The 15,635-nt window shown below is 43.7% G+C and overlaps 1 protein-coding gene across 4 annotated transcripts in view; it reads right to left on the bottom strand.

Moving 5' to 3' along the window:
- LOC115195395 (catenin delta-2-like) overlaps positions 1 to 15,635 on the bottom strand; it is a 562,679-nt gene that overhangs the window by 8,483 nt on the left and 538,561 nt on the right. For all 4 annotated transcript variants that reach the window (XM_029755212.1, XM_029755211.1, XM_029755213.1 and 1 more), the window contains one exon: positions 13,745 to 13,871. In XM_029755212.1, coding sequence (XP_029611072.1) covers positions 13,745 to 13,871 — 127 coding nt within the window. The remainder of the gene's footprint in view (positions 1 to 13,744; positions 13,872 to 15,635) is intronic.

The raw sequence follows: 15,635 nt of genomic DNA, 5'->3' as shown, positions 1-15,635 counted from the left end.
ACCTACACACTACAGTCTATAATACTGGTCTATAATACTGTTTACCTACACACTACAGTCTATAATACTGGTCTATCATACTGTTTACCTACACACTTCAGTCTATAATACTGTTTACCTACACACTACAGTATATCATACTGTTTACCTACACACTACAGTATATAATACTGTTTACCTACACACTACAGTATATAATACTGGTCTATAATACTGTTTACCTACACACTACAGTCTATACTACTGTTTACCTACACACTACAGTCTATAATACTGTTTACCTACACACTACAGTCTATAATACTGTTTACCTACACACTACAGTCTACACTACTGTTTACCTACACAGTACAGTCTATAATACTGCTTACCTACACAGTACAGTATATAATACTGGTCTATAATAGTGTTTACCTACACACTACAGTATATCATACTGTTTACCTACACACTACAGTATATAATACTGGTCTATAATACTGTTTACCTACACACTACAGTCTATAATACTGCTTACCTACACACTACAGTATATAATACTGCTTACCTACACACTACAGTCTATAATACTGGTCTATAATACTGTTTACCTACACACTACAGTATTTAATACCGGTCTATAATACTGTTTACCTACACACTACAGTCTATAATACTGGTCTATAATACTGTTTACCTACACACTACAGTCTATAATACTGTTTACCTACACACTACAGTATATAATACTGTTTACCTACACACTACAGTCTATAATACTGTTTACCTACACACTACAGTCTATAATACTGGTCTATAATACTGTTTACCTACACACTACAGTATATAATACTGGTCTATAATACTGTTTACCTACACACTACAGTCTATAATACTGTTTACCTACACACTACAGTATATCATACTGTTTACCTACACACTACAGTATATAATACTGGTCTATAATACTGTTTACCTACACACTACAGTATATAATACTGCTTACCTACACACTCTTATCAAGTACGTACTTCACACATTATATAAACTGCTAACCTGCACTTTATTAAACTGACTAGACCATAGAAGACTTTAAATAGCAGGTTCAACCGAACAGAAACATACACATCTTACATTACTAAAACAACAGAGGACAGGAGAAGAGTGGAGAGGAATGTTTATGACAACCCTGTGACAGCTCTGTTAAACGGATCATTAATACTGTAACAGAACACCGTCACCAGGCCCTTCACTGCTAGATCCGGTTATCCCTGGAGACCAGGTCTGAGTGCTATTAGCATGGTACACTGTGCGCCCAGGCACTTAGAAAGGTTGCACACGCACACAGCCAAACACACACTCACTGGTAACCCCAGTTCAGTTAATGTCACATCTGCTCCTGCCACTGTCTGCTTGACCTGCAGCCATTCCCCCAGTACACACACACATATATATAAACTCAACCACACCCTTAGAGCGAGCAATCTCGCTCTCTCACTGTGTGTGTGTGTGATCGTGCGGTTGGAGACAGGTGTGCTGGAGTCAGAGCAGATCCCTACCAGCTGCAACTCGTTCCATTATCAAGACCTCTACAAATACTCAGTTCTGCCACTTCCACTCTGCCAGATCATAATCTCTGCTCATTTTGCCACTCCTGTTCCACATCTCACCACCCTGCTACCCTGTTCTGGACTCACCACACCACCACTCCCTTGGATTTCCCTCTGGACCTGTTTACCCTGTCCAAACCCAGATCACTCCAACTTCAGCCCCACATCTGGTTTCCTACAACTCATCCCAGCTTCTCCCGATCTGCACTCCATATCTCCCTGTGTTACAATAAATACCTTGGTTCATTCATTTCTGTTTCCTCATCTGAGTCTGCTCTTGGGTTCCCCTGTGCTGCTCCGCTTAACAGTACGATCTGGCCCAGATATGAACCCAGCAGACAGGGATACTCTCCACCAAATGCTCATTGGTCAAGGCGACCTGCTCAATCAACATGACCAAGCGCTTAAAACCCTTCTGGAGACTATCAATGAGTTTTCACGGAATCTGTCCTACAGAGTCAAACCTATGCCCAAAGATCATAACATGTCCCTCCTCTTCGCCCCGGGGAGCCGTTTGTTCCTACTCCAGAGCGCTACGATGGTAATCTCGGGAACATGCAGAGTCTTTTTGGTACAATTTTCACTAGTATTTGAGCAACAGCCCTACTCTTATGCTAGTGAATGAGCCAAGATTTTGTTTTTGATTTGCTGCCTCTGTGGAGCAGCGCTTTCCTGGGCCACTGCTGTGTGGGAGAGACAGTCACCCATTTGTTCTCCTATAGTAGATTCACGGAGGAGATGGGGAAGATTTTTGACCACTCAGTTTGCAGAAAGGACGCTGCTAAACGACTCCTGTCCCTCCATCAACGCTCCCAGAGTGTTGCTGAAGTGGCATGTGAGTTCCGCACCCTCGCCACAGAGAGCAGCTGGGTTGAGGAGGCTCTTCAGGGAGCATTCCTGAACTCACTCACTGAGACCCTAAAGGACGAGTTGGCGTCCAGGGAGGAGCCTGATGATCTTGATGAATTCATTTCTCTCACTATCTGCATTGACAACCGTCTCCAGTAGCAGCGGACGGAGAGGGCAGTTAAGGTTGCAAGTTCCTTAACATCTGCTTCAGTGCCTTGTTATTCTCCTTCGACTGTATCCCAACCCCAGGCATGTTCTGAACCTGAACCCGTGCAGCTCGGCCGGACCCGTCTATCTCCAGAGGAGAGGCAGCGGTGTGTCGATACTAGGAGCTGTCTATACTGTGGCCAGGTTGGTCACCTGGTTTCCACTTGTTCCCTGCGTCCAGTAAGAAGAGGCTCAGTTGATATGGGGAAAATACTATTGGGTCAAATTGCCTGCCCATCTTCCACCAGACCCCTGTTTGAGGCCTACCTTGTGTGGCAGAGTCTGTTTTTTTCTCTAGCTGCTCTTATAGATTCAGGTGCCGACAAGAGCTTTTTGGACTGAGGTCTTGTCAACCAGTTGGGCCTGGACACTGTTCCACTTAATTCACCTCTTGATGCCTACGCTCTCAATGGTAAGCTTCTCTCCCATGTCTGTGAGAAATGTTCCAGTCATCCTGCATCTCTCTGGTAATCACCAAGAAAAGATCAGTTTCCACATAATCGACAGTCCCTACTCTCCTCTCGTTCTGGGCCATCCGTGGTTAAAACTACACAACCCACAGATTGACTGGACCACCAGGAGGGTTACTACTTGGAGTACATTTTGTGATTCCAATTGTCTACATTCTGTCCTTCCACCTGCCTTGTCTGTACCCCAGTCCATTCCAGAACCCCCGGACCTGTCTTCTGTTCCTCCAGAGTATCACAGTTTAACTCTTGTGTTCAGTAAGCACCACACCCCGTCTCTGCCGCCTCATCGCTCGTATGACTGTGCTATTGACCTCCAGCCTGGAGCTCCCTTCCCCAGTAGCAGGTTGTATAACCTTTCTCGCCCCAGATCTAAGAATACCAAGCCTGACTCCTTCTCCCGTCAATTCACCGCAGACAACACAGGTCCCGAGCCAGAAACCATTATGCCATCCTCCTGCATCGTTGCTGCTGTCTCCTGGGAGATCGAGTCCTGTGCTCGTCAGGCTCAGTTGAACCAGTCTGATCCAGGAAATGGTCCTTGTAAGGCTCTGTGTGTGCCAGATTCAGTTCACTCTGAAATTCTTCAGTGGGCCCATGCTACTCACCTCACCTGTCACCCTGGCATGAACCGGACTGTTGCCTCCATGTGGCAGCAATTTTGGTGGCCCACCATGGTGCCTGCTCAGTCTGTGCCCGGAACAAAACCTCCATCAAACCTACGTCCGGTCGGCTTCGCCCTCTTCCCATACCCAGTCGCCCCTGGTCACACATAGCTCAGGACTTCGTCACTGGCCTTCCTCCATCTAACAGTAACTCAGTCCAGGACCACAGGCGCCATTGTCATTGTACCTGGAGGAGGGACCGGTCTGTTCTTTGTGCCTCCGCCACAACCCAATCCCAAGCTAACCGTTGCCGTGCTTCAGCTCCAGTCTACTCTCCAGGTCAAAAGGATTTCTATGCCTCCCTGTGTTACAATAAATACCTTGGTTCATTCATCTGTTTCCTCATCTGTCTGCTCTTGGGTTCCCCTGTGCTGCTCTGCTTAACAATTAAAAGTCATGTGCTCTCTCTTTTTTTTGTGTGTAGAATTCTGCATGCAGAGTCTCAATTTGGTGTTAGTCCCATGTTGTGAATTCTTGGTTGGTGAGCAGACCCCAGACCTCACAACCATTAAGGATAATGGGTTCTGTAACTGATTCAAGTATTTTTTGCCAGATCCTAATTGGTATGTTGAATTTTATGTTCCTTTTGATGGTCTCTCAGATCATGCAAAGCTTTGTGGAAGTTACCTGTGGCAGTGATGTTTATGCCGGGGTATGTATAGTTGTTTGTGTGCTCTAGGGCAATGGTGTCTAGATGGAATTTGTATTTGTGGTCCTGGGGACTGGACTTTTTTTGGAACACCATGATTTTTGTCTTACTGAGATTTACTGTCAGGGTCCAGGTCTGACAGAATCTGTGCAGAAGATCTAGGTGCTGCTGAAGGCCCTCCTTGGTTGGTGACAGAAGCACCAGATTATCAGTAGACATTTGACTTCAGATTCAAATAGGGTGAGGCCGGGTGCTGCAGACTGTTCTAGTGTCCTTGCCAATTCGTTGATATATATGTTGAAGGTTGCATCCCGTCTCACCCCACGTCCCTGTGTTTTTTGCTAATTTTAACCACACACTTGTTGTTTGTGTACATGGTTTTTATAATGCCGTATATTTTTCCCCAACACCACTTTACATCAATTTGTATAGCAGACCCTCATGCCAAATTGACTTGCAGGGTGAATACGTGGTCTGTTGTACAGTTATTATTATAAAAAAAAATTTGGGGGGGGGACAATTTGACATTTGCTCAGTACATTGTTTTCACTGACAAAATTAATAGTCTGCTGATTTTCCCAAGGTTGCTGTTGACGCATATCCCACGGTAGTTATTAGGGTCAAATATTTCTCTCCACATTTGTGGATTGGGGTGATCAGTCCTTGTTTCCAAATTATGGGGAAGATGCCAGAGCTAAGGATGACGTTAAAGAGTTTTAGTATAGCCAATTGTAATTTGTGATCTGTATATTTTATCATTTTATTGAGGATGCCATCAACACCACATGCATTTTTGGGTTGGAGGGTTTGTATTTTGTCCTGTAGTTCATTCAATGATATTGGAGATTCCAGTGTGTTCTGGTAGTCTTTAATAGCTGATTCTAAGAGTTGTATTTGATCATGTATATGTTTTTGCCTTTTGGTCTTTGTTATTGGGCCAAAATAGATTGGAGAAGTGGTTTACCCATACATCTCCGTTTTGGATAGATAACTCTTCGTGTTGTTCATTTAGTGTTTTCCAATTTTCCCAGAAGTGGTTAGTCTATGGACTCATTTTTTCGTAGTGTATTGTTTTAGTGATTCACCATAGTGAAGGCGTAGGCTCAGGTTTTCTGTGTCTCTATGTTTTTGGTTGGATCGGTTTCTCAATTTCTTTCTTAGGTTTTTGCATTCTTCATCAAACCATTTGTCATTGTTGATAATTTTCTCCGGTTTTCTGTTTGAAATGTATAGATTTGATAGGGAAGCTGAGAAGACAAATATACTTTTAAGGTTTTCTACTGCCAAGTTTACACCTTCACTATTACAGTGGAACGTTTTGTCCAGGAAGTTGTCTAAAAGGGATTGAATATGTTGCCTAATTGTTTTTTTGTAGGTTTCCACACTACTTTCCTTTATATTATTCAGTACCTTTGGCTATGATGCCTCATGATTGAGTATTGCTCTGTCCAAGTAGACTGTGATTTTGCTGTGATCTGATCCCAGTCCCTGGTTTCAGTGGGCTGACTGTGAACGCTCTGAGAGCTATAAGTGTACCTACCATAGCAGTCCAATCGAAGCTTACCATTGACTATGTACATACCCAGCGTGCGACAGAGCTGCAGGAGTTGTGACCTGTTTTTGATGGTGAAGTGCTTAAGCATTTCAGTCAATAGAGTCCAATCCAATGAGGACAATGAAATCCAGTTTATTTCAGTAGTAATAATAATAGAATCATGTATACAGTTACAACACTACTGCTGATGTATTGTGGAAACTTAGGTAGATATATTTAATTAAACAGAAATACGAATAAATACAAAATAATGGCTAGTAAATAATCAACATAATGTACATGGATGATGGTTACACTATGTAGTACTTGTAAGTTATATACAATGTACATACTTCAGGGAACTAATGGTCATGGGATGTCCCTCAGGCTATGGCAATCGTATACATATCTGGCAGTAATTGTCATGGCTGTTAGAAGGAGCGGACCAAAGCGCAGCGTTTTCGTAGTTCCACATCTTTATTTAATAATGAAACGTGATGCAATACAAAAACACTTAAACTAACCAGAAAACAACAAACCATGACGCAGAGAGGGGAAAAAGCACACTACTCAAAACATAATCACCCACAAACAACATGCAGAAACACCCATACTAAATATGACCTCCAATTAGAAGCAACGAGAACCAGCTGCCTCCAATTGAAGGTCAACTAAAAAAAAAAAAAACTAGAAATAGACAAACTAGAACTACAACATAGAAATAGAAAACATAGAACAAACACAAAAACACCCCCCGTCACACCCTGACCACTCTACCATAGAAAATAAGAACTTATATATGTCAGGACGTGACAGTAATATTTGCGTTTTCTCCCTCACCCAGAATAATTAACACCTTTATGTTATTGGTAAATGCCCAGAAGTTGGGAATTGATTTAGATATTTTCTTCAAAAGATATTAGCTTATATGGGAGTATTTATCACAGTAGAGGAAAATGTACATCTCTGTCTCTACCTCCCCTGTGGTGCAGTGACCACATAGACACTCCTCTTGGGTTAGCCATGTCTTTGTGTGTCTCCCTTTTTCTATACCCTATTAATTGGTGTTCGCTGAGCCTGTATTTGCTCAGGATCTGTTTCTGTTTTGTATCTCTGAGAGACTAGAGATATTCTGTATATTAGTATTCTCTGAGTGTCAAATAGCAAATTAGTTCTTTCTGTGTTTTTGTTTCATTTTCCCAATTAGTCTAATAGGAGGATTTAGTTTCTGTAACAATTTCATTGATTTTCCTGTGTGTTTGGATAATAGGGTTGTTTAGTGATTTTAACAGCTGACATAAGGGACTAATTTCAGTGTTCAGCTCTTGGGTTTCCAGTGCTTTGAATTGTAATGATGTTTGGGGGCTTAATTTCAAATGGTGCCAACATTTTAGTGTCATTTTCTTTATATTTACAATTCAAAGGAATCTTCCGAGTTCCGCTTTCCATGCATTAGTTGGTACTGTCACGACTTCCACCGAAGTCGGTTCCTCTCCTTGTTCGGGCGGTGTTCGGCGGTCGACGTCGCCGGTCTTCTAGCCATCATCGATCCACTTTTAATTTTCCATTTGTTTTGTCTTGTTTTCCTACACACCTGGTTTTAATTTCCCTCATTAATTGTTGTGTATTTAACCCTCTGTTCCTCCCATGTCTTTGTGTGGAATTGTTTGTTGTAAGTGCTTGTGCACGTTTACTGGTGCGCGACGGGTTTTGTACCCATGTTTGTTATTCTTTATGCCGTTGGTTTTGCAATTAAACTGCTCCGGCTATTACCTAGTTCCTGCTGACTTCCCTGCCACCAGTTACGCACCCTTACAGGTACTTTCTTTTGGATATTTTGGATAATTTGTCTCCCAGTGCATATAATCGTAATTAAAGGTTGGAACCCAAACCTCGCTTCCATTTAGTGCATTTAGTCTAATTACACTATTGAATATTTTGCACCAGATTTGGATAGGAATATTTATTTTTGAGAATATTATTTTATTGAGTAAAATGCTTTGCAGACTTTTTCTTTTGCTGCATTCCCTGCTAGACCAAATCCACCAGAGGCGCTGCTTTTTTGTCCCAAGTTGTACCGTTGGGCACATTTCCTAAACTCTCTCTCTCTCTCTCTCTCTCTCTCTCTCTCTCTCTCTCTCTCTCTCTCTCTCTCTCTCTCTCTCTCTCTCTCTCTCTCACACATGAACTACCCCCATCTCTCTCTCACACATGAACTACCCCCATCTCTCTCTCACACATGAACTACCCCCATCTCTCTCTCACACATGAACTACCCCCATCTCTCTCTCACACATGAACTACCCCCATCTCTCTCACACACACATGAACTACCCCATCTCTCTCTCTCACACATGAACTACCCCCATCTCTCTCTCTCACACATGAACTACCCCCATCTCTCTCTCTCACACATGAACTACCCCCATCTCTCTCTCTCACACACACGAACTACCCCATCTCTCTCTCTCTCTCTCTCTCTCTCTCTCTCTCTCTCTCTCTCTCTCTCTCTCTCACACATGAACTACCCCCATCTCTCTCTCACACATGAACTACCCCCATCTCTCTCTCACACATGAACTACCCCCATCTCTCTCTCACACATGAACTACCCCCATCTCTCTCTCACACATGAACTACCCCATCTCTCTCTCACACATGAACTACCCCCATCTCTCTCTCACACATGAACTACACCCATCTCTCTCTCTCACACATGAACTACCCCCATCTCTCTCTCTCACACACACATGAACTACCCCATCTCTCTCTCTCACACATGAACTACCCCCATCTCTCTCTCTCACACATGAACTACCCCCATCTCTCTCTCTCACACATGAACTACCCCCATCTCTCTCTCTCTCTCTCTCTCTCTCTCTCTCTCTCTCTCTCTCACACATGAACTACCCCCATCTCTCTCTCACACATGAACTACCCCCATCTCTCTCACACATGAACTACCCCCATCTCTCTCTCTCACACACACATGAACTACCCCATCTCTCTCTCTCTCTCTCTCGCAAACATGAACTAACTCCTCCTGTCCCCTCTCTCCACTCCTCTCTCCTCTCTCCTATCTCCTCTCTCCTCTCCCCTCTCTCCTCTCTCCTCCTATCCCCTCTCTCCTCCTATCCCCTCTCTCGCCTCCTCTCTCCTCCTATCCCTCTCTCCTATTTCCTTCTATCTCCTCTCCTCACTCATTTCTCTCTCTCTCGCTCTCTCTCTCAAACATAAACTACCTCCATCTCTCCCTCTCTCATTCTCTCTCAAACATGAACTACCTCCCCGTCTCTCACATTCTCCTCTCTGTATCTTTCTCCCCCCTCTCTCTCTCTCCAACTTCTCTCTCCTCCTCTCCTCAGATCTCAGCCCTGAACATTTCTCTCACCCAGGGATCTGCTCCGCCTGGCAAACAGCTTTGAACCGCTGGAAGTGGACTGTGTGGCCCTAGGAGCCCGTTCTGGTCATAGAGACTCCGATGCCAGGCAAGTGATAGCCAACATCAAACAAAAGGGCGACAACATCAGTCCCTTAACCCATATCCATCCGTCTGAAGCTGCCTTTAGCTGCCTTACCGCCGTACTTCCACGACTTTGGACCACTGAGCCAATGAGTGCTAACATTGAAAAGGAATTTAAAAAGTGATGGGATATCAGTCCTTGGCCCAAACAGGTAACCTTGTATTGAGTCTTGTATTAATCCACATACTCGTTTGAGGCATAGACCAAATGGCACAGTTTTAAGCAATCTTGTATCTACAGTGCCTTCTGAAAGTATTCAGACCCATTGACTTTTTCAACATTTTGTTACGTTACAGCCTTATTCTAAAATTCATCATCAATCTACACACAATACTAAATAATGACAAAGCAACAAAGAAAAGTGGACATGTATTACAAATAAAAAATGGAACTATCAGACCATTTACTCAGTACTTTGTTGGAGCACCTTTGGCAGCGATTACAGCATCGAGTCTTCTTGGGTATGACGCTACAAGCTTGGCACACCAGCATTTGGAGGTTCTCCCATTCTTCTCTGCAGATCCTCTCAAGCTCTGTCAGGTTGGATGGGGAGCGTCGCTGCACAGCTATTTTCAGGTCTCTCCAGAGATGATTGATTGGGTTCAAGTCCAGGCTCTGGTTGTTGTCCTGTTGGAAGGTGAACCATCGCCCCAGTCTGAGGTCCAGCTCCTGAACATCCCCACAGCTTGATGCTGCCAGCACCATACTTCATCGTAGGGATGGTGCCAGGTTTCCTCTTGACGTGACGCTTGGCATTCAGGCCAAGAAGTTCAATCTTGGTTTCATCAGACCAGAGAATCTTGTTTCTCATGGTCTGAGAGTCTTTAGGTGCCTTTTGGCAAACTCTAAGCGGGCTGTCATGTGCCTATTACTGAGGAGTGGCTTTCGTCTGGCCACTCTACCATAAAGGCCTGATTGGTGAAGTGCTGCAGAGATGGTTGTCTTTCTGGAAATTGCTCCGATCTCCACAGAGGAACTCAAGGTGACCATTGGGTTCTTGGTCACCTCCCTGACCAATGCCCTTCTCCCCCGATTTCTCAGCTCTAGGAAGAGTCTTGGTGGTTCCAAATTTCTTTAATTTAAGAATGATGGAGGCCACTGTGTTCTTGGGGACCTTCAATGATGCAGAAATGTTTTGGTACCCTTCCCCAGATCTGTGCCTTGACACAATCCTGTCTCGGAGCTCCACAGACAATTCCTTCGACCTCATGGCTTGGTTTTTGAGATGCACTGTCAACTGTTGGACCTTATATAGACAGGTGTGTGGCTTTCCAAAACATGTCTGTCCCGTCCTGACCAGCAGAGGGAGTAATTGTATTAGTTTTGGTCAGGACGTGGCAGAGGGTTTGTGTTGTGTATGTATTTCTATGTTCTGTCTAGTTTAGTTTTTCTATGTTTAGGATTGGGTGTTGGACTCTCAATTGGAGGCAGGTGTTTCTAGTTGCCTCTGATTGAGAGTCCTATATAGAGGTGTGTGTTTGGTTTGGTTATTTTGTGGGTAGTTGATTTTGCACTGCTGTATGTAAGTACCTAGCCTGTAAAACTGTCGGTCTCTTTTGTTTATTGTTTTTTCGTGTTCACGTGTATTGAATAAATTATCATGATGAGCACGCAACCCGCTGCGCCTTGGTCTTCTCTCCAGTACGACAACCGTTACAATGTCCAATCAATTGAATTCAACACAGGTGACTCCAAGTTATAGAAACCGGTTTTGCTCTGATATCCACAACAGGTGGACTCTCAAGGATGATCAATGGAAACAGGATGCACCTGAGCTCAATTTCGAGTCTCATAACAAAAGGTCTGAATACTTAAGTACAGTAAATAAGGTATTTCTATTAGTTAGTTTTAATACTCATTTGCTAAAATAAAATAAACTGTTTTCACTTGGTCATTATGGGGCATTATTTGTAGATTGCTGAGGATTTTTTATTCATTTAATCCATTTTACCTTAAGGCTGTTACGTAAAAAAATGTGGAAAAAGTTAAGAGGTCTGAATACTTTCCGAAGGCACTGTATACCATTTTAAGCCAACCCCATATCTATTTCATATAGAGGGTTACCTACTGATCATGGCATATTAGAGACTCCATCTGATCTGAAATCCCAGAGCTGTGGCCTTGGACTGATTCATGTTCTTCCAATTGCTCTTAGCAAATTGTCTGATTTTCTGTCTAACTATTCAAATTCACAATTATTCATATATTTGGTGATCTTAACCTGGAATGGTTGACGCCAGTATCAAAGACTAAAGACATTTGTACTGATCTAAATTTAACTCAACTGATAACTTAACCAACCCGCCCCAACTTAAGATACCCTGAAAAATCTACTCTTTTGGATATCATTTTGACAAACACCCCATAAGCACCCAGCCAATTCAATCAGCAAGGGGTTCAAACTTTAGAACCCAGTTCCTACATTTTAATACAAAAATTGATTTTATCAAACAAAACTATGCTATATTTTATCTCTGGGACACTCAGGATGACAAATCAGAGCAAGATTACTGAATGTAAGTACATTATTTACCTTCAGAGGTGAATGTATCAAACCAGTTGCCGAGAAAAAAGTTGTTGTTGTTGTGCAGTCTCCTCAAACAATAGCACGGTATTTTTTCACTGTAACAGCTATTGTAAATTGGACAGTGCAGTTAGATTAACAAGAATTTAAGCTTTCTGCCCATATAAGACATGTCTATGTCCTGGGAAATGTTCTTGTTACTTACAACGTCATCCTAATCACATTAGTGCACGTTAGTTCAACCGGTGGAGGGACACCGATCCCGTAGAGGTTAAACCTTTGGATGCTGTCTACAATAGCGCCCTTCGCTTTATCACAGGTGACAGTATTAACACGCATCATTGCATCCTGTATCACAAGGTTGGCTGGTCCTTATTAAAGTCCCATAGGTCACTTCCTTACTCCCTCTTTGCTTACAAAGCTCTACGACACAAGCTTTCCGACTTACCTAACTTCATTGTTGAAGTATAAAAACGTGATTTACAAAACATGTTCACAGGGTTGGTTAACTCTTGAAGTTCCTCGGGGCTCCACCGAATTAGGTAAATCCGCCTTTAGTTTTTAAGATTGCAATTTGCAGATCTCATTAAAATGTGATGCTCTGGAGCCTCTCGGGCAGTTGAGTGTTGTTTGAGGACCCAGTAGAAATTGAACTGTTCTTTATGACGGTGTTTTTGCATATTTGTGTGTATTTTAACATGTATTTATATATGTGTAGTTTTAATTGTATCTCAATGTGTATTGTGTACCAGGGCTCACCTGGAAATGAGACCCTCGGTCTCAGAGTTGACTCCCTGTTAAAATAAACGTTCAATAAAATAAAATCAATCTCTCTCTCTGACTCCCCCGCCTCTCCCCCCCCCCCCCCTCCTTCCCTTCCTCCCACTCTCAATCTGCTTTGATCAGTCTCAGAGGAACATGGTTCTAGTAGATACAGAACAGCCTGTACTAGAGAACAGAAGAAGGAGAGAATGATGGAATGCAGGACTAGAGAGAGATAGAGGGGTGATGGAGAGGGAGAAAGGGAATGAAAGTAGAGGTGTGGATAGGAGGGAGATGAGGGATAGAGGAGAGAGCAGGGTCTCTATATTCCTCAAAGCTCCTGCTTTTCAACGTCAATATTCAAAGTTCGACTCATCTTCTCATCTTTTCCTATCCTCTTCCAACTTAGGTCATCATGTCTAACTTCACCCCTACTCACTACTATACCACACACTCACTTACAGCATTATAATACCAGCTACACCATCTCAGTTCTTAGTAGGAGAAGAGCAATAGAGTGGTACGAAAAAAAGTGATGGCTTACCAATGACCTGGAAAAGCTTTTGACCACACACACACACACACACACACACACACACACACACACACACACACACACACACACACACACACACACACACACACACACACACACACACACACACACACACACACACACACACACACACACACACACCATTAGGCATGGAAGCTGGTTGCTCTGAAGTTGAGGCCAGGGTCAGTTGAAGAGTCCACTAAGCCAGGGAGAGTAAAAGCACTTTTCTGCCTCATCACCATGCTAAACCCACTGTGAAGGAAGCACAGCCACAGGCAGGTTAGCGCTGATGCTAATGGTTAATGCTAATGTACTCCTATAGCTCTCTGGCTCATTGGCCTGGTTAAGGGACAGGAAGTTAGAGGGGAGAGTTTATCAGGGTGACAAGAAGGGACAGCTCACACACAAACACACTGACCTGAGCGGTTGTTGGGTGAGGTTCGTACGGGGGACACAGAAGGGGTGCGAGAGGAGGAGTAGGGTCTCTGTCTGTCTCTCTCTATCGTAGAGGCAGAACCAACAAAGTGATACTGAGAGAATCCATCCTGTAGGAGAGAGAGAAGGAGAGCAATAAGAGAGAGAGAGAGAGAGCGATATACATAGAGAGACAGAAACAGAGAGAAACATGTTTAAAGGTCAAAGACATTAACAAATCCACCCTACACAACACACACAGACAGATACAGTATGTTAAAATGTCTTCACAATAAAACACACATACTGATCCCTGTTCGCTCCTTCATCAGATGGATGATATAACAACAAAGTACAGCAGCTGTTGTTTTCATATAATGACTGTAAATAGAAGAGACAGAACTCTCAGCTGGGTTCCAGCTCCAATTAAGTAATTGTCTAACGATGCTTTTCTACCTAAACAACCCAAAACTTCACTCACATAATTGCTGCTGTATAATTAAGCAATAACTCTGCGTTGTGTCGTGCCTAAGAACAGCCCTTAGCATATTGGCAACATACCACAAACCCCAGAGGTGCCTTATTGCTTTTATAAACTGCGTACCATCATAATTAGAACAGTAAAAATAATGTTTTTGTCATACCTGTGGTATACAGTCTGATATACCACGGCTTTTAGCCAATCAGCATTCAGGGCTCGAACCACCCAGTTTATAATTACTGTGTTGATATGACGGAAGTTATAAAAGTCTTCGGTGAAGAATAAAAACCGGATAACTAAAAACAAGACCTAAGAAATCCTAAAACATTAAACATTAGGATTGGCTATAGAAGAGCCATAACCCTTCCAGTTAATAATGATATACTGTAACTACCAAGACTGTTCTGGCATCACTATTTCTCCATCCTCTGGGAACTCCCTCTCCTCTTGCCTGCCATGATACACCTTATACTTTATCTGCTAACACGCACGCACGCACAATCCTGCCCTGCCTGTGACATGCCTGTTTCCTGCTGAGCTCCTGAAGGATCAAAGATGCCCCACTTTCTTTCGCTCTCCTCCTATCCCCTATCCCCTCTCTCCTCCTATCCCCTCTCTCCTCCTATCCCCTCTCTCCTCCTATCCCCTCTCTCGCCTCCTCTCTCCTCCTATCTCCTCTCTCCTCCTCTCTCCTCTCTTCCTATCCCCTCTCTCCTCCTATCCCCTCTCCCCTCTCCTCTCTCCTCCTATCCCCTCTCTCGCCTCCTCTCTCCTCCTATCCCTCTCTCCTATTTCCTTCTATCACCTCTCCTCTCCTCTCCTCTCCTCTCCTCTCCTCTCCTCTCCTCTCCTCTCCTCTCCTCTCCTCTCCTCTCTCTTACCCTTCTCTACACCCTCACTCATTTTACTCTCTCTTCTCTCCCTCTCTATCTTCACCTCTCTCTCCCTCCACCCCCCCCCCTCTCTCTCTCTCTCACATTAATCTTCCTCTCCCCCTTTTCTTTCTATCGCTCCCTCTCTACATCCTTCCATGCCACAGCCCCCCACTGGCAAGGAGAGAGTTTGGTTGCCAAGCGACCATCGTGCCTGTTGTGCCTAAGGCCATTGGACAGGTACAGCATTTCCAGGCCGTAAGAATGCAAGGGACGAGGCAATTCTAGCACACATTATAGCACACGTTATAGCCCTATGCACAAGGTGAGTGTCAGAGCTTGTGTTAGTGTCTGCTTGTGTGATGCGATTAGGCTTAGTAAAAGTTACGACAGATTGTTCTGTCCGGCCAGGCCTCACCCACGGCCATTTCTGTTGACTCACCACACTCATTCAATATCACACTTTTTAACATTCAGCGTTGTATGCTTTACTTTCCCCCCCCAGTCAAATCCCCTTTCTGTTTTCACTGAGACGGCTGTAA

The sequence above is a fragment of the Salmo trutta genome, chromosome 6 (genome assembly GCF_901001165.1).
Source record: "Salmo trutta chromosome 6, fSalTru1.1, whole genome shotgun sequence".
In the NCBI taxonomy this organism is placed as follows: domain Eukaryota; kingdom Metazoa; phylum Chordata; class Actinopteri; order Salmoniformes; family Salmonidae; genus Salmo; species Salmo trutta.
Note: the sequence above shows the minus strand (reverse complement) of the source record. Positions and strands in the feature narration are given on the sequence as shown.